The 24,516-nt window shown below is 32.9% G+C and overlaps 1 protein-coding gene, 1 long non-coding RNA gene and 1 pseudogene across 8 annotated transcripts in view; 2 read left to right on the forward strand and 1 right to left on the reverse strand.

Moving 5' to 3' along the window:
- The first annotated feature begins 452 nt into the window (after nt 1-452).
- LOC122535487 lies at nt 453-2,300 on the forward strand (annotated as a pseudogene).
- Nucleotides 2,301-2,715: 415 nt separating this feature from the next.
- The window catches only part of LOC122535281 (collagen alpha-2(IX) chain-like), a 90,107-nt gene continuing 68,306 nt past the window's right edge, over nt 2,716-24,516 (reverse strand). For 2 of the 7 annotated variants that reach the window (XM_043666693.1, XM_043666734.1), the window contains 14 exons: nt 14,419-14,448; nt 13,391-13,760; nt 11,762-12,153; nt 10,291-10,302; nt 9,901-10,005; nt 7,412-7,667; nt 7,104-7,178; nt 6,874-6,968; nt 6,656-6,748; nt 6,181-6,303; nt 6,065-6,079; nt 5,127-5,321; nt 4,893-5,008; nt 2,716-4,561 (listed from right to left, as the gene is read on the reverse strand). In XM_043666693.1, the coding sequence (XP_043522628.1) occupies nt 4,267-4,561; nt 4,893-5,008; nt 5,127-5,321; nt 6,065-6,079; nt 6,181-6,303; nt 6,656-6,748; nt 6,874-6,968; nt 7,104-7,178; nt 7,412-7,667; nt 9,901-10,005; nt 10,291-10,302; nt 11,762-12,153; nt 13,391-13,760; nt 14,419-14,448 (2,172 nt within the window). In that variant the 3' untranslated portion in view covers nt 2,716-4,266. The remainder of the gene's footprint in view (nt 4,562-4,892; nt 5,009-5,126; nt 5,322-6,064; nt 6,080-6,180; nt 6,304-6,655; nt 6,749-6,873; nt 6,969-7,103; nt 7,179-7,411; nt 7,668-9,900; nt 10,006-10,290; nt 10,303-11,761; nt 12,154-13,390; nt 13,761-14,418; nt 14,449-24,516) is intronic. The other 5 variants (XM_043666715.1, XM_043666700.1, XM_043666706.1 and 2 more) reach the window with 5 other exon arrangements.
- On the forward strand, nt 20,077-21,402 carry LOC122535498. Its single transcript, XR_006308186.1, has 3 exons — nt 20,077-20,297; nt 20,777-20,979; nt 21,316-21,402. It is a non-coding gene; the product is annotated as an uncharacterized LOC122535498 (long non-coding RNA).

Raw genomic sequence — 24,516 nt, forward strand, 5'->3', positions numbered from 1 at the left:
ATATTTTGCTAATATTTATCGGTATCGGAAGAACAAACTTTAAAGATCTAAGGAAGAAACTTTATTTTGACAAAAAGCAAAAGAAAATATTGAGATAAAAATGAGGAATCGTTTGTTTGAATACGCGCGTGTTCGTATACGCGAATATTTAAAAATTTTTTATGTTATGCGTGAAATTTTTAAGAAATTGCGAATATGTTAACTATACTAATTATTATATCATTATCATTATTGCTATTATAACCATTGTTATTATCATTATTGCGCAGAATCTTCGAAATATAAATGTATATATAAATCTTTTCCTTTTGTATTTTGGATGAAATGTATATTTTAATAAAATATCCAAAGTATGAACTTTTTAATTTTGTCTTTATATTGCATTTAATTCGACGAACTTCCTTAATTCTTTTTATAATGTGTATGTATGTTTTTTTCAGTAAAGATTGTGAAATTACATATAATATAGACAGCTGCCCAGGTATGTTCATATACTACTTCGTCTGTGACGCCTTGATTGTACGCATGCGCAGACGTAGGATCCAATTGGTGTGGTAGTTCGCTGGCCATTAGTCATCAAGTGATCACGTCTGTGAAAAGTAATTACTTTGTCAGTGCTATCTTGTTGATAGTTGTAATTTGATACTATATATATGGTACAAGGAAATTGTTTATATTTTAAGATAAATCTATCGCAATATTAAATTATAAATTTGTTTTATAAAATGGCTATATTTGAAGTATTACGAAAAGAATGCAGCGTAAGTAATTAATATTTTTGAGGTTATATAGTGCATTTTAATCTGCCAGTTTTACTGATATTTCAATCTTCTTTTCTAGGATTATTTGCAACAGTGTTTCATAGTGTCAGATGTAAAAACATTTCAAAAGAAATGTACTGAACGATGTACAAGTGATAGTAATAGAAAAGCTGCAATTGATCAGGCATTGAGAGATACTCTTCTTGTAATTTTATCTGAAAATGCATCGATTAATGTGCATCTACTTGAGATTTACATTACATTCTGCATTGAATTATGCAGAAAAGATTTAGCAATTGCCTGTTTAGGTATGCCTACGATGTTACTTGATATATTTGATTCTATGACACTTGATAGAAGTGAACAATTGTTAACTTTCGTTGAGAACAATGTGATGGTGTGGAAGGAAGGTTTATTCTTTAGTGCTTGTAAGAACAATTTATTAAAGATGTGCAATGATTTAGAAGATTTAGAAGTCTAGATCACAACAAACTGTATTTTCTGGAAGAATTCTATTATTTTTGACCAAGTATTTTCCTTTTTCTGAGAGGTCTGGTTTTAATATTGTTAGTGAATTCAATTTAAAAAATCATACAGAATTTGGCTGTGAAAAATCAAAAGGAGATGATTTTGGAGCAAATAACTAAGGATGATGATAAATCAGAGGCTAAAGTGCCAATTGATTATTGCACAGAAAATTTTGAGCACTTCAGGATTTTTTTAGAAATTTCCAATCAGTTATACCTGAAAGTGCACTGGAAGGTATTTTCAATAGTAAGTATAAATTATTGTATTCTTTTTGTTATACTTGCATTTATATATTTTCTTATCATAAATTAATTTCATATTTTTTTGTTTGTTTAGCATGCTTCAAGTGTGTTGTTAGCATTTTTATCTTTTAAATTGGAAGAACAACGTAATTGTCCTTCAACATGTGTTAAAGCAGAGAGTTGGATATAAAATTAGAAATGGAAGAGACTTCCGTCACCAGAAGTGAATGACCAAGAATTTAACGGAGATGTTCTGAAACAAGAAAGTGAGCAATTTGAAGTCGAAAATACGGATATGAAAGGATGAAAATGAACGAAAGTGAAACCGAAATGGTGGAAAAATTATCAGAAATTCTGAAAAAGATTGGAAGAAATTAGCAACCAAGTTTGGTTACACGAGTGAGGAGGTAGAGATCATCTTTATAATACGTAATGAAAAAAAATAAAAGGTTACTAACTACACTCTTTATATTTTTTAGATTACGTTTTTCCAAGAGAAATCAACACCGTACGAACAATGTAAAAATATGCTAGAAGTTTGGGCGGAAGAAGATGTAGGCGCATCCATGGAGAATTTAGTATATATTCTAGAAGGTTTAAAATTCACGGAAGCGTTAGCTGTTTTAAAATCTTAATTATTTCGTAAAAGAAATATGAAATATGAAAAAAATATGAATGTACTTTTTATTTCAGTAATCTATGTTAAATCTTTACTATATGTTGTATAGTATATGTTGTATATAAGAAATAAAATTTATAATTTTTTTAACAATTTTTTCTATGAATCTCAATCTTAACTTTCATAGTAAATTATCCTATTAATAGTATGTTTCAACAATAATAGCTGCTATTAAACAAAAATAACTAAAATATTAATTAAAAAATATATAAATATTCTACTTACTTTTATGGTAATATTTCAGCAGCTATGTAAAATAGCAGAAGTAGAATAATTATAAATATTGTTAACATTTAGACTAGAATAAAACAGGAAGCCTTCAAAGCTTTGCACGGTGAAACTCGGTATGTCCCTACATGTATAAATATTTTATACATTTTTTTGTTTTTTAATAAGAAATGATTTTGTTAGTTTAAATATGGCGCGCATATATTAGAGGTTAATCGAGTTTCAAGTATCGTAACATCACGTGACGTCGATAGATCGAATTTAAGAATCCATTAGATGCAGTTTCCGTTCTTTATTTAGAAAGACAATAATAAAGTGTACAAATAATACAAAATTTCGAACTAAAATGGTCGTCGGTGCAAACTATATCGAAGGATAGTTGGTTTTACATCGGTACGTCAAGATCTACATTACAGCATCGGGGAATTTTTATATTCTTTATAATTCTTTTTTTCCGGCACGAAATCGATTCGCCAACAAGCATGCTGACAACCTAAAGGTATAGACCGACGTTCTCTCTACTTAATTGTAATAAATTAGTTTAACGTTAGTAATATATCGTATCTTCGAATTATAGACACTGACTTAGACTTGATTTATGCTCGATGTAAAAGCAGAGGCCAACGACGATTAAGATAGCGATAGCTCGCGGTGTGACGTATGCAACGTGTTTCTTTCTGAACGAGAACTATACGTAAGTTATAAAATATCACTACATATACGCCAAGATAGATTCACAAGCTTATTCCACAACTGTTCGCAACTGTTAATCCAATTTCTAAATAATCCTTTTCGTCACATATAACATGCTGTTATGAGCCTGTAGGTCCGTAAGTAATTACTTGCATTCTTTATTGCACATTCATGCAGTTTACTATCGCACCAAACGCGCCTGCCGCGAATTGTACACAGAGCATAAATCCGGATTCCGGATGCAAGAAATTCAATCGTCTTATTTACGGAATCCATTTATTTATTTATCTGCTTTTAATCGACTCGTTTCTTACATCTAACATACACACTCATATGTATTGGCTAAAGTGTAAATGCAATTCGATCGCGGATATGAACTCCGACGAGTTTTTATTAGGTCGTAGGGCAGCCGTTAATTTACGTTTTTTTTTTCCTTTTTTTTTTTTTTCTTTATTTTCTTTCTTCTCGTCGTTATCTACTCTTTTCGCTTCGTTCCTTAATCCCTTAAACGGTAAATTATGACTCGAGTGGTGAGTATCTCTGACCACGCTTCGAAGTATCTCCTCTTGCAGCAACGTTCTAAGTACTGGACGTTTATCGTGACGTAGGGAACTCCTAACGGCGTCGTGTTAAGTTGACGCACGTCGAAGAAACGTCGATATCGCGTTTCTTCGACGCTCGATAGCGATGACGGATTAAGAGTACAAGCGATATGAAACACTGATGAACGATGTCTAGTCGATCAGTCTTATTTCTTAAAGAGAGAAGGGAAATTCGTATAAAGCGTTGGCTAATGACTTGCGACTGGGGGGCTTATAACCTTTGGGATTACAGATAGATTTCACGCTGTTTAGAAACGAGATGGTCGCTCGATTTGCATTTCATCGTCACATTCTTTTTCGTTCAAATAATATTTTTTTTTTCTTTTTTTTACATTTTTTCCCCTCTTTTTTTCTTTTCTATTGCTTTCTCGCTATGTGTATTGTGCAGTTCGTTAAAAACAGGAACGGTACAAAATCGACTCATCTCGATTTCTATTTATACAACGATGTTGTTGCTGTGTAGTTTACGTTATGTTAAGAGACAAAGAGAGAAAAGGGATAGAAGGGATGGTGGGAGAGGAATGACAGAGGGGTTAGTTCTCCATCAGAGAATCCAAGTACTCCTTATAATCGTTCTCCGACATTTCGTCCTCGTCCTCTGAAACTTCGACGCTCCTCCTCCTTCTTGTGGTCTCGCTGGTTACTTCTATACAGAGTAACGCGAACTTGTTGTCGCAGGAATAACGAACTTGCTCCAAGAGGCGTCCGCCAGTTAACGGTGATCCTAATCCGTGACGATCCGAACTGCTTGAATGCCAAGCGTCACAATACGTGTCCATTGCCCGGTCACCTAATTTGTGCGATCCGTGCCATGCCACCTTTTCTGGCCTGAAATGCCAGACGACCAGTTCAGTTACAGAGTTACAAAAGTTTTCTAACGAAAATTAAATAATTCTTGTATCATCGATTCCACCGTGTTGTAAGTTTGGCTTCTGTCTGCTACGTACGACATACATTATTATATAAAAAAAGATCAAACAAAATCGAAGAGTTTTACAAGGCTCATTTCTACGAGAATTCTTTCCTTGCAAATTTGGTAGTTGTTACAATAAGTATTGAAATTGAATTGTAGTTAGAAATAAGTTTGCTGTATTTTCTATTTTTAAACTTACATACAACACGTATAAGTGAAAAAAATGTATGTAAACGAGGTAGTTACCATGCAAAGTCGGTGAGGATATTTTTGCCATTGAAGCTGTAGATCCGTGGATTTTGCGAGAAGTAGGCCCCATTTCCGTTGAACATCTCCTTCCACGAGTTGAAGAGAACATCCCCCTGGGGAATCGGAAAACAAGTGTTTCGTAACACGTGCGGTACACTTATGCGGAAAATCGATTGGAAACTTGGCTGAAATACTTTCGTAAATAAATCGATCAGAATCGATGTGAGTTACCTTTATGTTAACGATAGGGAGATCCCGGTCCCCGAGTCTCACGATGCTGTCGACATTTTGAACTCTGGAGCTGAGGAATGCTCGAAACGTACCCCTCAAACCTGCTCGCTTCGCTTGTCGATAACAAGCATAGTCAGCTCCTCGTACACCGTGCATGTCTCCAGTAAATGGTTCGTTCAACGCAGCCATTCGTAACTGGAAATTGTAACATCCTTGAAATTTATTGCCACGGGTGGAGAGAAATATTTAGAATTATGTAAAAATTAGATATAAAAAGAACTGTAAATGCTAATTTAGAAGAAAGTTCTTTTTTTAACGAGAAGAACGATTACATCAAAAGTGGTATTAGTAAATAGAAATGAAGTATGCGTGTATATAAAAAAATAAGTTCTAATATATTATTAATTATTATTATATTTATTATTAATAACAATTTTTTAATAATAATACTAATATTATATAATATTAAATTTATTTAATAAAATTAATATAAATTTATTTAACGTTATATAATAATATTAATATTAATAATAATTTATTATTAATACATTATTAATTATTATTATTATCTGATATATTATTTTATCGATAAATAATATTTTACCAAACAAAAGTTATTCTCTTGGAATTGGTAGCTACTTGTAAAGTAGATTTTTAAATTTTGCGCATGTTAGTCAATAAAGAGAACAAATTTATCGCTTATTGAGAAAATAAATAATTATGTTAATTAGAAAAAAAAGTTATTAAGAAGATAAATTTTCTAAGAGAAGCGGTCAATTCTTCATTCAAAGAAATTCGATGAATAATGATAATTCGTTTCTTTTTCTAATATACACTTAACGAAAATGAAACGAGACGAAGTGCTTCTACGAAAACTGCTACCAAAACTAGAAAGAAGATGATAATGTGGAAACATTAATCATGCTAATATCTCTTACCATTCGTGGATACCACTTTGCGAGCAAGACGAAAATTTAATTGAAATTAGGTAATGCATTAGTCCAACTCTTATCGATAACGATTTATACTCAACAGGATTAAGATAGTAACTCACCCCTGTTCCGTCAGCTTTTACGGGTATCTGGTTGATCAGGTTAGAAGCTTCGAAAGGTGGATTTACCGGAGGCGGTGACGTGGTTGGTGGTGCTGGCGTAGTTATTGGTAAAAGCGAACCCAACTACACAAAACATAGCATAAATATTTTCAATTAAATTGAAGCTATATGATTTCCCATTCAAACTATAATAGCGCTGAAATTAGAGATTGTTTGTTGGTAATATGATATAATATAAATATGATAAAAATATAAAAGTATAAAACGACTGACCATTAATTAATGAAGGATGTAAATTGCACTCGATAAAATATTTTACAACGTTTTCAAATTTCATCTACTTTAATAGATTTAAATTAGAAATGATAATTTCAGTATATTATTTAGAATTTATATAAATGAATTATATATCAATCGATTCGTGATTAAATGTTAATCGTGCAAGGCTACCATGAATAGGAGAGTTTATACTAACTGCAATGTATTGCCAGCCGTTGTTCACTCTAACGAGCAAAGCTTGTTCGTCTATGATGTAAGCTAACGTTCCAACCGGACTCACAGCAGACATCTAAAGACACGAAACATTACAAAAAAAAAAAAAAAAATACGTTAAAAAATTACGTTATTTAGAGTATTTATATATTGCTATCAAAGCAATACTTAATAATATTTTAGCGGTATAAAAAGATTTACTTTGGTCATAGCTTCGGTGTTTTGAAAGGTCACAGCTCCTGGTACAATCTTCGTTGTGCTTTCTAAGGGACCTCTGGTCGCGGTGGTTGCAGCACCTTGTAAACATTTTATAGAGAATTGAGACGCGTTCTAGACGTACGTTAAACTTTACTGCGCAATCCTTCTAATTTAGAATATACCACGAAAATTAATATTTCTTTTAAAATCGTATTTTATACTTAGAGCGTTACCTAAATGTTCCTTTAGCTCCTTCAACTGTTTTAGCTCTCGTAGAGCTTTCAGTTCGTCTAAACTAGTTCTGGGTCCTTGCAACATAATAAAAGAAATATCGCACTTTTAATGGAATATACTCTGTTTTAGAGATTTTAAATTTTATGTTTTTCTATATATTTTCACTGATTTTCTACGGTACATAAAATTCTGAGGCACATCCTCTCTTAAGGTATATAAGGTATATAAAATTCTGAAGTCCAAATTTTTGCCGAGTAACATATTTTCGCAGACTGAATTATCTTATTTGCGCATAGTAAATTTCTACCTTGTCTGACTCCGTAATAGTCTCTCTCGCCAAAGATGTGACTTCTACCAATTCCTGGTTCACCTTTCTGTCCGATCAAAGATAATCCGGGTGGTCCTGGTGGTCCAGGAGGTCCTGGTGGACCAGGAACTGGGATATAGTTCCCTTGGGACGGTGGTCCAGGTGGTCCTGGAGGACCGGGAGGTCCTCTCTGACCGTCTCTTCCAGGTTGTCCAGGAATTCCAGGGAAACCATCGTCTCCTTTGTCGCCTTTTATCTGAATGTTATTTGTTTTTTCAAATTATGTGCTTAACATACTAGTTACAAGACTGAACATTGTTACTCAAAATTGAGATAACCGTGGAGATTAATGTTAGAAATAAATTTTTGGATGATAAATATATATTACAAATATGATATTATATAATATAACATATATTTATATAATTTATATATAATATATATATAATATTATTTATATGATATTTATATAATTTATATATAATATATATATAATATTATTTATATGATATTTATATAATTTATATATAATATTATTTACATGATACTTATGTAATTTATATAATATTTATATAATTTATATAATACAATATATTTATACTATATAATGTATAATATATATTTTATCATACTATATTATAATATATATTTATACATTCATATAGTATATATACATAAAAATAAAATATATTTATAAACATAAACTGTCTATATCACACATGTTACTCGTGTATAATATCGCTCCGATTTATTTCTCCACTATGTACACTCTTTCTTATTGCAAGTAGAAATTAATTTCTGTAAAAGAACGTTTGGACATATAATCACGGGGTAGAGGCACTTGAACCAGTTTCGTCGAGTGGAAATCGGAATAAATCGCAGATCGTGCCTTGGCGGGTGCCGAGGCCGTTCGAAAGCGCAATAAAAGCGACGAGTTTGCCTTACGTTGGCGCAAATTTTAAATCAAAGTGCGGTGAATTAAGCCCTGCCACGTGCATTCGCCTGTGCTCGTCGCTTGTCACCGACGGACGACAAAATTTCGACGAATTTCTGTTTGGGACGCCGAATAAATCGAGTCGTAGCTTCGCTGGCCGACGAACGTGAAAAGGAAAAAAAGAAGGGGGGGAAAGAGGGAGTGAATGCACGGAAAGGGAAAGCAAAAAAAAGAAAAAAAGAGAAGGAACGGAGTGTCAAGCGCACACTTGCATTAATTTTCGTCACTCTGCTCGTTCTACGGCCCGTTCAATGAGACTTGCGGGTACACACGATGATCTACTGTTACAAGAGACTGTTTCGCGAGAGAGCTGCATCAAAGTGGTCGTTCTGACTAAAAAAATATTCGAGTCTGCCTGTTCACGGAGCGACTCGTACGAGAGTTTCGTGTTGTAACAGTGATTAAACAGCTATGCGAAGAATTGACTCGAATCGGCTGGCGAAAAAAGAGAGGAGAAACGATTTCAGATCGAGAGGGAAATTTGTAGGAAGCAATGGGTTTCTTTTTCGGCTACGACGTTATACGTTTTTATATCGACGTTACGTTACATTTTTCACGTCGCACTCGTCGTTCGTATAAGTTCCAGCGAGATATTTTTCTTTGTTTTTTGCGGCTTTTTAATTTTCGGGCATGATTTCTTAAAAGTGTACTTCGGCCAAGCGAACAGCCATAAATTCAGCGTTCGCGGTGGTATTTTCTTTTTTTTTTTCTCTCTCGAAATGACCCCCCCCCCTCCCCCCTTTGACAATCCTGAAAAGTTTATAACGGCAGTTATAAATCACCGGGTGTGTATCTCCACTTCGTCCTTTCATCCGAGACAGGATAAAAAATGCATCCATTATCTTTATTCGTTTCACGCTGGAAGCTCTTTAACAGTTCATCTTTACCTAGTGACTTTTCCCTTGCATTAACTTTGCCAGGATAATTCTTCAGGAGAAAACGCAAGCGGAGAATGATATTAGCTATTCAGATGGATATCTATCGGGAAAATCTTTTAATTTCTTTTCTCTTCGTCACGTAGATCTTTCTAGTTTAATTAAACGTAACTTCGGAAGGAATAACCAACGCTTGCATAATTCTCGTTCGACGAAATATTACGAATGTATTAAAACATCGAATGCTCTGGAGATTCACATCTGTTATCAGTTCACAAGTTTCATTTCATGTGTAACCTTAATTTTTATATCGCAAGAGAGAGGCAAATGATATTTATTAAAGATATGAAATTAATATTTGACATTTGTCATTGACTTTTTTTTCTTTTTTTTAAATAACTAATGGGAAAATGCAATCTATTCCACGGGATATATTTCCCGGAGCAAAGTTATTAACGAAACATCGAAAGGTCGAAGATTCAAAGCTACTTTCTGCGTTTCTCTCGATGTTACCGGTAAGTTCTAAGAAACACAGATCCCGCTCGCTTCCCGCACAGGGAATCGCTTCGACGAGCATCCATAGTTTTCGATTTGAATGAGAATCTGTGACTGGTACTTACACCGACAGAAACTCCGTAAGGGCTCGGCGTGCCGGGTTCTCCTTTTTCTCCCTTGGGTCCCACTGGTCCAACAGGTCCAGGAAGTCCGGGAGTTCCAGGACGACCCTGTTAGAAGTAGTTACCGATACATAGCATTCACGTCCTACTCTCTCCTGTTCATGAATATTCCATGTTCATTAAACCTTTAATTAATCTAGCGTGCAGTTCGATTCGGCGTACACTTTGCGTGATTTCTAATTTCATGACCTGATTATTACACCGGGCTAATTAGTTAACGCTATTTCAAGTAATTCGTCGATCGAAATCAAGATTGATCGAACGCCGACACGTGTAAAATTTATGCAATCAGAAAATTATTTTCGTTTTATTACGTCATTAGGCGATACTCACTTTCATGGTGTTCTGTGCATTGGAACGTGGGCATTGGAAAAAGCATATCATCATTTTAGACTGATTAGTGATTTTTACATTTAAGTGGATAATTAATATCGGCAAATGTTCCGAATAGCGGAAAATATATGTTAATTATTAATTGATTTTATTGGAGTTAGAAAAGTCTCCTCACAGTATGTATATGTGTTTACGAAACATAGGTGTATTAATCTATTGATTAGCTACATTCATCAAGTAATAAATTAATATATTTATAAGTATATTTTATTAAGCAATTTTCGTTTCAACAATATAGTGAAAAAGAGAAATAAAAACTGTATATATACTATATATAAAATGTAGTAATATAAATTAGTATATATAACAGTACAATATAGTATATATACATAAACTATGTCCATTATATAAAAGTTTCCAAAGTTACGTTTCCGCAAAAAGGAAGAAATCTTCGTTAACGATCTTGTATAATTTGCATAACTCGTTTTACATCAGTGGAAACAAATTTTAGAAATAAATAAATCTTGGACTTTAACTGATATTATACTATTTTCAATATATATTGAGATGTGTACTAATGTAATTTTTTGGAATGAAATTCTTTGGCTGTTATTATCTTGATTTCGATTATATATGCAAAGAACTCAGCGATCCGAAAGCGTGTCTGACAAGTCTTATAGATCCATTGACTTGTACTTGTTCATTACGAAGTTGAGGTAGTCACTCGCCAATTAATCTAATGCCTTGGAACTCAGAACTCATGGAACCCAGATTTCAGAGTTGTGGCATCCGTCAAAAGCCACCGCCATGTCGTGGAATTTAGGACTTTATCCAGCCTCTCAGCTATGTTCCCGATACTAAGCTTCCCAATTTATTGCTGTTTACTTACATCTTCAAAGGATTTCGTCGTTGAAGAAGATTGTGATATACACGTAATATTGAATCAGAAATTACGGTTTCATTTTTGTTTCTTTCGTTCAGTTTTCAATTAGGCAAAATCTTCAGTCCTCAACTCAAATTCAAGTCGTTCTGTATCGTCAAGTAATTTCACTTTAAGTTTGTGTCTAAATTACTTGAGGTCCTTTGAGTTCGAGTAATCTATTAACTAACAAAGTGATCGCACTGGTGAAGTGATTGAATTCAAGTTAGTTGATTAATTTGAACCTAAGGTTTTAGAGTCGTTGCACATATACAATCTGCGAGAGTTTTACTTCAACCGTTCAAAGCTACTTATTTTTTACCACGATTACATCTCGTCAATAGAATGGAAATTTTTGCTCGAAATAAAAAAAGAAATGGTAATAATAGGGAAATAATATCTATAAAACAATAACAATGATAAATCTTACCACGGGAATCTTATTTCATTGACAGGAAATCGGGCGTTCGATCGATGAAAAAAAAGAAGAAAAAGAAAGAGAAGAAAGAGAAAGCGTGAAAGAGTAAAAGTATAGAAGAAGTTTCCTCGTACCACCCATCCAGGTAACCCAATTTCTCCCATCGCTCCCGGCTTTCCAGGTGGGCCGACTGGTCCTGGCGGCCCAGGACGTCCTCTTCTACCTCTCTTGCCTTCTGCTCCCTTCTCACCCTTGATGGTGATGTAGTCTCCAGAACTGGCTATAGCTGTAGCTCCTGGCGGACCTCTCTCACCTTTTTCACCCTTTGCACCGACGATTCCCGGTGCCCCGGGAACTCCATCCTTCCCCGGCTCGCCTTTGTTGCCTTGCGGTCCTTGAATTCCGTTCACACCAGGAATTCCGGCTGGTCCAGAGTCACCCTTGTCACCTTTCTCGCCTTTGGTGCCCTTGTCTCCTTTGTATCCCCGCGCGCCGCTCTCGCCCTTGTCACCTTTCTCTCTTAACACTAATTAATTCGATGCGTTCGGTGAAACAGATATTTTTTCTTTTCTAGATACAGGGTTCACGCAAGTTGGATTGGAATTCGTAGTACAACGGAGCGGGGAGTGATTCTACGTTAAAAAGTAGGAAAAAAATCTGGTGTAAAATTTTTTTATCTGGGGCTCGGTTTTCGAGAAAGTCGACTTTAAAGTTTGTTCACCTTTGCGAACGATTTAGTTGTCTATCTTTTTATCGCGGTTGTCTCCGTCTGAGATAGTGTTTACAAACATTATTTATTGTGTGATTAAAGCAGTACAAAGTATTCCTATTGATAATTTATTTTTTATTCCTTATTACTACTTTCTGTTGCAATACTACAATACAGTACGCTATTGCAAGTATTGTTGAAAATAAGTTTGCTCGACGAATTAATGATAATGAACAGAATGTAAGCTGACATCGTTTTTTTAATTTCTCGAATTCCTCCATAATCTTTTGCTTCAAATGTGTAGTATTTGAAATATTGTCTTTATAAACTTGATATGCCTCTATAAAGAAAAATCTAGAGGCGTGAGGTCTGGAGACTTTGGCGGCTGATCTAACACGAATATTTTTGATTCAAAAATTTTTTAACCTCCATCGTATACCGTTATGTTGGAAAATCACTCTTTATAGTAACTAAGAGTACATCCTCTAACAGCGTAGAAACTCAAAGATGAACAAACTTTAAAGTCGATTCTCTCGAAAACCAAGCCCCAGATAAAAAAATATTATGCCAAATTTTTTTCTTATTTTTTGACATAGAATCACCCTCTGCTCGGTTGTACTACGAGTTCCGGTCCATCCTATATATAGATAATAGTTTTCGTTCATCGAATTAGCTATCAACGTTTTTTCATATTTTTTATAACGAACTTGAACACCTACTCAATTTTTATATACTACTGGAGCGTTTCGAAACTTTATCGAACAAGCAAACTCGTTAATTACCTTCGACGAGACCAAACACTCTGACAAAGCACAGTTTTGGTTAAAGCAATATAAGCTAAACAAAATAATATTTTCAAAAAGAATCACGATCGAAATTTAATACCTGATCTTAAGTTACTCTTTAAATTCGAATATTACAAGTATATTCTTGTGACAATTCTAACCTGTACTTCGTCCACTAGTGATTCGATCTTCTTTCTTTAACGAGCAATCAGATCTGTCAGATTCGTGATGAAAACTACAATAAGATAAGAGAGTACGCATGTTCTTACCTGCTTCTCCAATGTTCACTCCCCCAGGGCCGCTTAAGCTAGATAAACCTGGTGGTCCAGGTGCACCTGGAGGACCTGGTTTTCCTTCTGCTCCTGTGTCTCCCTTGTCACCTTTCTCGGCTGGTCTCCCATTCTCACCCGGGGCACCAGGAAGCCCCGGTGCTCCAGGAGCACCAGGCTCACCCTTGAACCCTTGAATCCCTCGGCCACCCTCCTTTCCGTGATCGCCTTTAGCACCCTTGTGCCCTGGTTCACCTTTGTTCCCCTTGGCGCCGGCGATTCCAGTTTCCCCCTTCGGTCCTGGATTTCCTGGAAGGCCTGCCTCGCCTTTCTGTCCCGGCAATCCTGGCCTCATCGTGATACCTTCCGTCTAAAGTTTCCAAAACATACCTTCATTACCTTTTTAGAATAACTTTCGGGCAACTTGTTACATTCGTCATAGAGTTGGAAGTTTTTTTTTTTTTTATTTCCGTTCATTTTCAAAAGTGGCACATTCTCGATCGATGGACGAATATCAAATTTAAATGTAGTTCTAGGTCCTCACTGACGAACTAAGCAAAGTTGCCTCGACGTCTCTAATTCTTTCGAGGAGAATTTCTTAAACTCCTCTCCGAGAGAGGGTTTCTACGATTTCGTACGTTAAAGAACGATCGTGACACTTTGCGATCTAATTATTTCATACTTCTGATATCAGATATTCGAACGTGACACTTTCCAAAGTTTCTAAAACATTTCTCCACGGGTGTCACGTCGATGGCCGGAGTTTTCCGCAAAGTTAAAAACTCGGACGTTATCGTCTCGGAGTGTCCTCTCGAAAGGCACGAGTCGTATTTCAAAAATACCGAGAGGACGAGCAAATACCGTTTTGCTAATGCAATTGTCGTTTGAAATCCATCATAAAGTTTCGCTATAAATTTCCGCGGGCCGCGGACCGCGGAGCGCAAGACGGAATGCTCGTAGCGCACCGAGTACAATCTCGAAAGAAGCTTTCGTACCAAAGTTGCTCTAAATATGGAACTATTACTCACCCCATAAATGCCTCGGGGTTTCCAACTGGGCTGCATGCGCATAATAGCCAAAATTTCTCTGTTTAATCATTGGTATAAGGTCGTAAAGCTAAAAGCAGTCGGTCGACCCGAGTTGCCACCTGCTCATTTGTATCGTCTAATGGGCAGTGACGAACAATCGTCGTGCAAACAGCCGTCTTCAATATTCAATTGAACTAGTATTCCGTTCGCGGTGTTAATGTTAGTCTGGTTTACTTTGCAAACAACCGACCGATCCTTTTATCGTCATCTTACGTCAGTTACGAATTGTTCAATAATCGATGGAGCCTATTGGGAACCGTGTATTTCGTCGTTGGGCAGGAATTGCTTTGATTTGTGATTTGTGCTTTGATTGATCTCCTGGCTAGAATGTAATTTCTTATGATGTAGACACGTTTGTTGAGAAAAGTTTTTGAGAACGATTGTATGATACGTATTATTACAATTCTGTTAGAATAGATTTGACTAGAATTTTGTCACGATCTTTCAAAAATGTGAAAAGATATGAAGAATTAAGTAATTAAAGATAGTTGGAAGATAATTACTTTGCAGCGGTCACAGGTACGAGATAACTCTGAAATATTATAAGTCGTAGATGACAGTTCAATAATTGTGTAATAGAGTTAAGTGGAAATTTAGTTTTTAATTAATTAAAAAATTGACAGAATGGTTAACAAATACATATTATGTTATATTTTATATATATATATATATATAAAACATTAACAAAACTCATGTAAACGCATCCACGAAATTTCAATATATTTCGATTTCGTGGATGCAAAATTAATTCAATCCATTGACAAAAATCCAATTGAAAACTAATTAATGATACGTCATTATGAAAACTAAATGAAAAGAATATGTGAATATTGTATAAATTTTTAAAAAACCAATACTTCGTGAGAATTCCATTGTCATTCTGCTAGGTTTTTATTCAATTTATGTTTTTATTATTATATTCAATTCTTCAATTGAAATTTAACAGATGAATGTAATTTCAATTGAAAGGAATATCATACATGTGCCTTCATGTATAACTTTGATAAACAGACCAGTGTTCTCTTCGTTTCAATCATACCATAAACATAGAAAAGTACCACGATCAATGGACGTGCGAATTATTCGAAATTATTTATCTTCTCATCGTCAAATGATCGAATCGTTATTTCGCCGCCGATTCAATATTTTCTCGCGGCACGGATGGGAAATAAAACGGACAACAATAGAATGGTCAACGAATTCTTAACGCGTGTCAAAAATATTTTTCTACGCAAACATTACGCGAATCAATATTTGCAATGGCAATCGTAACAATTGCATCCTGTTGGGCACTTGAACTGCAAATTCGAACATTTCAAATGGTCATTGACACATTGCTAAAAATTAACTGATGCGGATATTCAAGTGATATTCCCAAACGTGCTAAAAAAAAGGAAAAAAAAAAAAAAATAACCGGAAAACGAACAAAAAAGAAAAAAAAGAAACAGATTGTTTCGAGAACGATCGATATCGACCAAAATTTTGTGTATAGTGATACCTCGCTGTGTTCAACTTCGAAGTTTATTCAAGGGAAGGTTTGTGAAATGAGTAGATAGAATAAATTTAAAAAACTAACATCTGAATCTATGACAGAGGTGTGAATATATTCGAAAATATTACAAAATATTACCAATGCGAATAAGGTTAGTATACAGAAATTGATATGTATTGCATTCAAGTGGATGTACAGATGTGTAATAATAGACAATCGAGAAAAATTTCTTGATTATCTCGCCATGCTTCTAAAATTTCCACATGCTGATTGTATCTCATTATAGGAAAGAGGAGATCAATCTTTCTTAAGACGACTGTGAATGAGTTTATTGTTCACTAAGAAAGGATTATAAAAAAACAATTGTAAGAAATATTGGAATATTGACATACAGAATATTACAGAACATATAGATATTATTATAGAAATTTTGCTAGTAACGGGAAATCTTTTTAAAAAAAAATACATAAATAAGAATTTTGGTAAACGGTAAATCCGATAAACTGATGAATTTACTTCCGTATTATGGTACATTGCTCTTTTCGGTGTAGAACCGAACATCGTGCTTTGTGCATTTAATTTTGTCGACAAACATTCCGGATCGTTCCAGCCGAGGGACACACGTTTTATTCAACGCGTTTTATAAGTTCCAATTTCTGAAACTCTGCACAAACGAACGAATTCTTTTCTTCTTCTTCTCCTTCTTCTTCTTTCTTTCATCTATCTTTATACGAAAGCCTCCAAACGCCTATTTATCAACGCCATCGATCGCTTACTTATACGTCACGCTAGCCTCTTTAAGCTTTTCTAGCAACTGGTTCTGGAACTTTCAGACTTTCTATCGAGAGGAATTCAACGTGGATATCTTTCATTCCGTATTTCCTCGCTCTTATTTTGTATCGAGTGTATTCTAAATAGATTTTAGACGAATTTTCAAAGAATTATTCTATTACGCCTATGAGTTTCATCTTATCACGAGATCATTTTTAGCGAATAATAATCGTGATCTTTATTGTTCTTTTTCTTTGAATTTGTTGTAAATTTTTGATCTTGAAATAGTGTCGTTGAATGGTAAATGACTATGGATTATACTTTATATTAATAATGAATAAATACTACTAAAACTTAGGATATTTCATTTTGTTTTGTATTTTACATTCTCATTGAATCAGAAATTTTAAAATTAAAAGTAATTTAATTCCGAATTGTTATGGCTTCCGATATCTCAACGAATGATATCAGCTGAGAGTTAGTATTATAGAAAGAAATTGTAAAAAAATAACAAAAAGAATGAAATTGAGGGGATCGTAATGAAAGCGACACTTATTAGGTTTCTTGATTTTTACGTAAGAACGTGTTTTAGTAAGAAGAAGCGAGATTTATAACATGGCAGAACCAATCCCATAAAAATGATTTATGTCCTGATCTATTGTCGAATAAAAATTTATCGGAACTATAAAAATCGAGATTGTTATTTTATTATAATATTATTAATTTTAGACGATGACTTTAGTATCGAAATGATTAAATTTGATAAATGAAGTATATTTAACTAAATAAATATTTCAATAAATATTTTAGTTGCCTCTTTGAAAAAGACAAGCATCGATAAGGATCGCTTCTCTTATTAGCTCTTTAATTTATAAGAATTTTTATTGATATTTTTTATTTTTAGTTCAATGACAAGGAAAGTATTTTTTTTTCTGAAAAGTGAAAATTTTCTTGTAAGAAAAACATGAAAAAGACAAGTGAATAGATATTTCATAAAGATTTTGCTGATTTTTCACGAGTATCTTTTCGGTTTTGACCAATCTAATAAAACTGTTTCGATATATGTTTTCGTACCTTCGTGCAATACAATTATTCAAATTGAGAATAATGTAACACTTTCCAAGGCATGAAAATGAGTGCCTGAAATATTCTGTTACTCGCGATATTAGGTTAACACACTCAATTATCTTACGAGGAACACGAAACATGTCGCTGGAATGACGGAGTTTAGTATGAATGACGTCAAATTGCATCATTCTGCATGATGACATTGCCACGAACGATCGAATATTATGAACAGGATCCAGTATTAAGTCGAGCAAAATTGCGGATAATAATTGATATATTCAATAATAATCGAGAGCTAGCATTTTCAAATTGTATAGTATTAAAATAATCGATAAGTAGGAAATATAAAATGATCTCTTATATTTCTTGACACAATTTTAATCTTGTTATGTAATCTTTTCATTACTTTTAAAAATATCACGTTGCGCTCATGTTCTAATTTTCATTTACCGTGCATTATAATATTACTATAATTAGCGTAATATGTTGTTCTTAGCAGCATGAACATTAATAGGTAATGAGGCATCTAAATTTGAAATGTAGTACATAATTAAAATTTTATATAGTCACGATATGTGACTATATAAAATTGTGACTGTATAAAATTTTAATGTGAATTGTCTGAGATATTTCTTGAGTTATGAACGACTAAATTTTATATTAGAAATAAATTAGTAATTAACTGATGAAATTTTTTCTCTATTTCATATTTCCTACATCATTTCTATTTCATACTTTATTTTTCTTACCTTGAGATGAAATTAAATCTAACACACAAGATATATGAATACCTCGCATACAATGTATTTTTTGCCCTAGAATTTCTGAATTCTAGGATCCCCTTACCATTTTCATATCCTGTCTTACAGATTTAGGCAGATTTTGCATCGCAGTACTAGTGATGAGAATTAAATTCATTCTTTTTCGTTCAATTTCTTATGAATTTTGTGTATTTGATTTAAACCAGAATTGTTTACTTTTTATTTCAAATAATCATTTCGCGCGAAATGCGCGATTACAGCGCCCCAAACAGTGAAACACGCAATACACTTCCTACGATTATCGAAATAATCGATATTTCTCACGATTGATTTTTAAGTGGCAAACATGGCGGAAAGGAGCATCTGTAAACCTTTATTTCATCTGTAAAGAAGGAAGCGTTATTCAGAAAGAAATATTTTCCAGCAGTTCCCAGGTAAAAATATAAATCAACAGCTATTAGATTTGTGTTTGTGTTTTGAATTTTTAAGATAAAATTGAATTTTTAGCTTCAATTCAAGGTAAGATTTAACCAAATAATTGTTACATATAATTTTCAACAATTAAAAAAACAATCGCATATAAACATTTAAACAGAATATATTATGCTAAAAGTTATTCATAATTTTATATCAAAATTTAATTTCCATTCTAACCCCATTTCCATTGACCTTGTAATATGACTACCTTTTTATTATATGTATATATATATATATATGTAATATGCTTTTACTTTTACTGTAACATTTTCTATTTATTTGTTTTTTTTTAATCTCATATTGCGTAATTCTTAACAATTCCAATAAATTCAACAATAATTTATTGAGGATGTACGTATTTAATGGCTGAAATAATAATTCTACTGTGTAATGTAATAAAATTTCTCATGTCTCAGTTTAAAGTGTCGATAATTTTTTATCAAGTGTGTGAATATTTTCGTTCTTTTTTAAGAATTTGTTATGAATTTTGTGTGTTTGATTTAGATCAGAGTTTTTTTATTTTTTATTCCAAGTTAATATTTCTCGTGAAATGCGCGCGTATTGGGGTTAATTAATGGCGATTGCAGCGCCTCAGCGGTGATAAACGTAATATACTTCCTACGAATACCGAAATAATCAATATTTCTCACGATCGATTTTTAAGTGGCAAACATGGCGGAAAGGAGCATCTGTAAACCTTTACCTCATCTGTAAACCTTTACTTCACCTGTAAAGAAAGAAGCGTTATCCAGAAAGAAGTATCTTCTAGCAGTTCTCAGGTAAAAATATAAGTCAACAGCTATTAGATTTGTGTTTGTGTTGTGAATTTTTAAGATAAAATTGCATTTTTAGTTTCAACTCATAGTAAGATTTAACCAAATAATTATGACATATAATTTCCAACAATTAAAGAAATAATAGTTTTCTATATTTTAATAGTAATTTTCGTTCTTTTTAAAGAATTTCTTATGAATTTTTTGTATTTGATTCCAGACCAGAATTTTTTTTAGTTTTTATTCCAAGTTAATATTTCCTGTGAAATGCGCGCGTATTGGGGTTAATTAGTGGCGATTGCAGCGCCTCAGCGGTGATAAACGTAATATACTTCCTACGATTACCGAAATAATCAATATTTCTCATGATCGATTTTTAAGTGGCAAACATGGCGGAAAGGAGCACCTGTAAACCTTTACCTCATCTGTAAAGAAGGAAGCGTTGTCCAGAAAGAAGTATCTTCTAGCAGTTCTCAGGTAAAAATATAAATCAACAGCTATTAGATTTGTGTTTGTGTTGTGAATTTTTAAGATAAAATTGCATTTTTAGCTTCAACTCAAGGTAAGATTTAACCAAGTAATTGTTACATATAATTTTCAACAATTAAAGAAACAATCGCATATAAACATTTAAACAGAACATACTATGCTAAAAGTTATTTATAATTTTATACCAAAATTTAATTTCTTTTCTAACCTGTACAAATATTGTAACCTTGTAATTGACAATTTATTGTTATATATATATATGTATGTATTTTATTATATGCTTTTATACACACACTTCTGTTATAACATTTTCTACTTATTTGTTGATTCTTCAACCTCATACTGCGTAATTCTTAACAATTCTGATAAAATACTAAATTCAACAATAATTTATTAAGAATGTACGTATTTAATGGTTAAAATAATAATTTTACTGCGTAATATAATGAAATTGTTCTCAAATACAGTAAAACGTAGAAGGCCTTGGAGCTCGAAATTCGAAGTAAAAACAACAACACGGACACAATGTTTATGTTCATCTTACTTATCGTGCATGTTCGGACAGGATCACCCCATCTCCTACTGTTTCTCAATTGAAGGACAAGACGTGTGGCGGAGAGTCATTCGGCTGTCGAATTTCGTGACAACAACATGCATTACGTCGCATTTGGTTCGTAACATTTTCTAATCTATCGGTGGCGTCTCTTTGATGGCGTCGCCTCTTCGACACTCTTTTACTTCCATTTATACCGTAGTAATAGTATCATTTAATTAATATACGTGTGTTTGACGATTCATTGAGCATCAAGATAATGAAATCGAGTAAAATTTTGAATTTTTTCGTGCTGATTTTTCTTCGATTTCACTCTTACGATTATCAGTACCTTGGTAATCGTAACCTCGTACGCTTTTGTAATAGAATTTGAAATTTGAATTATCGTTTCACTTTTACATATTTGCCTTCATTTGACATATTTGTTCTAACTTTTGGTTTCTTTTTGTGCAGGTTATTTCTTGGTTGCAAAGTTAACACGAACGATCATTAATTAATAATCTGATGAACTTTCACGGAAAGTTGGTAACATTTTATTTATTCTAGGTAACATTTGCTATATAATTTATATATATTTGAAATATAATTCAGAATACGTAATTTCGTAATTATATATTGTATATAAGAAAAAGATTAAATAATTAAATCAATTAATATTTTATTCTGAATGTGGAGATCGTAGTAGCTTAATGCTATATACTTTCAAATGTACATATTATTATATTAGATTATTAAATTGAAAGTTTTCATATTTTACTTTACTATACTTTCTTCGAACGCATGCAATTAAACGATTCAGAGCAAGATTTTACACGTGTATGATTTTTCAAATACATTTATCTGTGAAATTTTGATTTGTGCAAACATTTTCAAATATTTATAATACACAACATGATATATTACCAATGTGTATACTTGACTTGCAACAATGAACATTCAGAATACGACTTCTACAAATATTTCTGCAAATATTGAAAAATATTTTATAATTTCCAACTAATATCTTTAATGCATATACAAGTTTATAATCATTTTCTAGGAAAATAGCAGTTTTCTAAATGAACATGCTCTTTGCCCTTCCCTTTCTAATCAGCTTTATTATTTATTTCAGGAAATTTTTGTGACCGCGCGCAATGCGGTCGGTAGTGTTTGTTGCACAATATTTTAATATTTTTTTGAGCAAAATGGCTCTCATTAAATTCGTTTAAATTATAATTCGCGAAGTTAGAGTCAGTGAGTCTGCCGATTGTTAAACGCGCGTTGATAGTCTTTTATTTTTCTTTTTTTATATTTTTTCTTATTCAACATTCGTTTTCGATATATTAGTGTCAGTGCTTAAAAGGATAAGGCCTCTCCAGGAGATCAAGATCGTAAGTAACTTTATATAATGTACTTCAATTTACTCCATTTTTCAAATTTGACAACAAAGTACAATGTTTGACATTTTGTTATAGACGCTTCTCAGCATCAACTTGTTGATATATTTTGGGAAAAATCTCACGTGGCTCCAAAGCCAAGACTGTAAGAATCTTTCATTATCTCAAACTTAAGATTCTGCTTCGCTTTTAAGTAAAAAAAACTCTAATGTTTTATGTTTTGTTACAGATTCTCTACAGTCTCCAATTCCTTTTATCCTCCAAGAATTATTATTATCTTACGATGCTGCAAAAGCTAAAAATGTAAGTACTTTAGCACATTGTACTTGAATTAATTCTATTTTCTATAGTTCTCTTTCCATTGAAGTCTAATGTAAAATTATAATTATAAAATAAAAACATTTCAAATTATTAGAATCTCAATTTTTTATCATTATTAAAATTTGAATTTTCACAAATAACACTGTGTCTTTATGTTTTTTAAGAAATATTTCACGCCGTTCACATCCACTATGGGATTCTTTCTACTTGATGAGGGCCTTCATGATAACTTTCTCTGCTCCAGTCCAGCATCTGTAACAACGTTCTTCACATCTATCCTGTGAGTCGCATGCATTTATGTTCCTCCGGTCACTCAACCATGTCGTAGGATGAAAGGTCCGAATCGGCACGAGTGATTGGTTGTATATGTAGAATTTTTAATGAGCATAGTGACCACGGATTTTTTATATCCGTGAGTAGTAACATCTTTTTCAAGTTTTTTTTGTATTAGATCAGGATAGGGCTTCTTGCACATCGCGATTTTAACAATTAGTTTGGATATATACAGTTATAGTATTTATTTGTAAAATCAAAATATATTCAATATAAAAGTTTGCAAAAGCAAAATATTCATATAAATATCCATATGAATAGATAAATTATAAATAATTATTATTAAAATGATTTCATTTGAGCATTTTGTAGTAGAGAAGACGGATACCCTCCGACTTCATTGCTATGAAAGATACAGTTATTACTTATTGATATTGGCGATAGTTTTGTTATAATTAATAATTTCCAATTTCATCTTCCTTTTTATAATAGTATTAAATGATTCAATTATTTGAATTTTATAATTTTCAACGTAAGACAATTGAAATATATAATATATGCAATAAAAAATATATATAATATATAATATATAATATATTCAATACAATTTGAAATATATAATAGTTTAAAATTCATTCCGTACAAAAATATGTGAAATTTTATGTGCAAGAAGATACATCGCGACAGGCAGATTTTTGAATCAAGGCAACAAGTTTGAATACTGCTTTCGCATTTTCGAGAATGTGCTTTGATAAAGAAATCGCCTGAAATTGGTTTTATTAATATTTGATTTAGAGCTAATTTAATTTTGATTGTTTTAGTCAATTATTAGATTTCATATTTTTTTAAATAAATTCAATTCTTTGTCTTTATTCTCTTCCATTTGCAACAATTTCTGAAAGAGTAGTGTCATTACAATTTGAAATAAAATAATGCAACAGTCCGTTAGATACAAATTACCTAAACTAATCATTCTTTTAGTTCAGGATTTTCAGGTTTAACCCCTTCCGTGTTCATTGTCAGGATCTCACTCACGTGCCCAGGTGCTACTTGGGTGGGTGAAAGACATTGGGCACGATGACCATAGTTTGTAATTTTATAAAAAATTTCTCAGCGACTGACAATGTGTTAGCGTATCGTGCACGACGTAGTTTCCGCATGTGTGTGTGGTTAGGACGTGGAATTGCGTCGTTTCTATTGTTCCTTTCATTATAAATATTTAAAATATTTGAAATACGAATTTATTATAATAATACTTATTAAATAGACTGTAATTGTGTTATTAATTATACTGTCAATTATATAATATGATATAATGCAATATAATTATAACTTGCACTTGTAATTCCTATGAAAATTACATATATTTTTTCTCATTTATTAATATGTCACGTATAACTGTAAATATAAACGTGTTTTAATCACGTTTTACGCAATGGTCACTAGCTGTTGTCAGTCGATTTCAGGAAAATGGTACGTAAATTAGAGTGTGAAAGTTGTGTGTTAAACTCGGGTGTCGGAGGCGTCCCGGGACGTTCTCTCTAGTTTAGGTCTGCGCCCGAGTGATATGTGTGAGAACCGTGGAATGAATGTGTTGGTGTGCCTGTTTTGCCATTTTTTAAATATAGGGCGACTGTTAGGATAGGTAGCATACTTTCTGGTGTGAATGTGTTTAATTATAAGT

The sequence above is a fragment of the Frieseomelitta varia genome, unplaced genomic scaffold (assembly GCF_011392965.1).
Source record: "Frieseomelitta varia isolate USP_RPSP 00005682 unplaced genomic scaffold, Fvar_1.2 scaffold_152, whole genome shotgun sequence".
Classification (NCBI taxonomy): domain Eukaryota; kingdom Metazoa; phylum Arthropoda; class Insecta; order Hymenoptera; family Apidae; genus Frieseomelitta; species Frieseomelitta varia.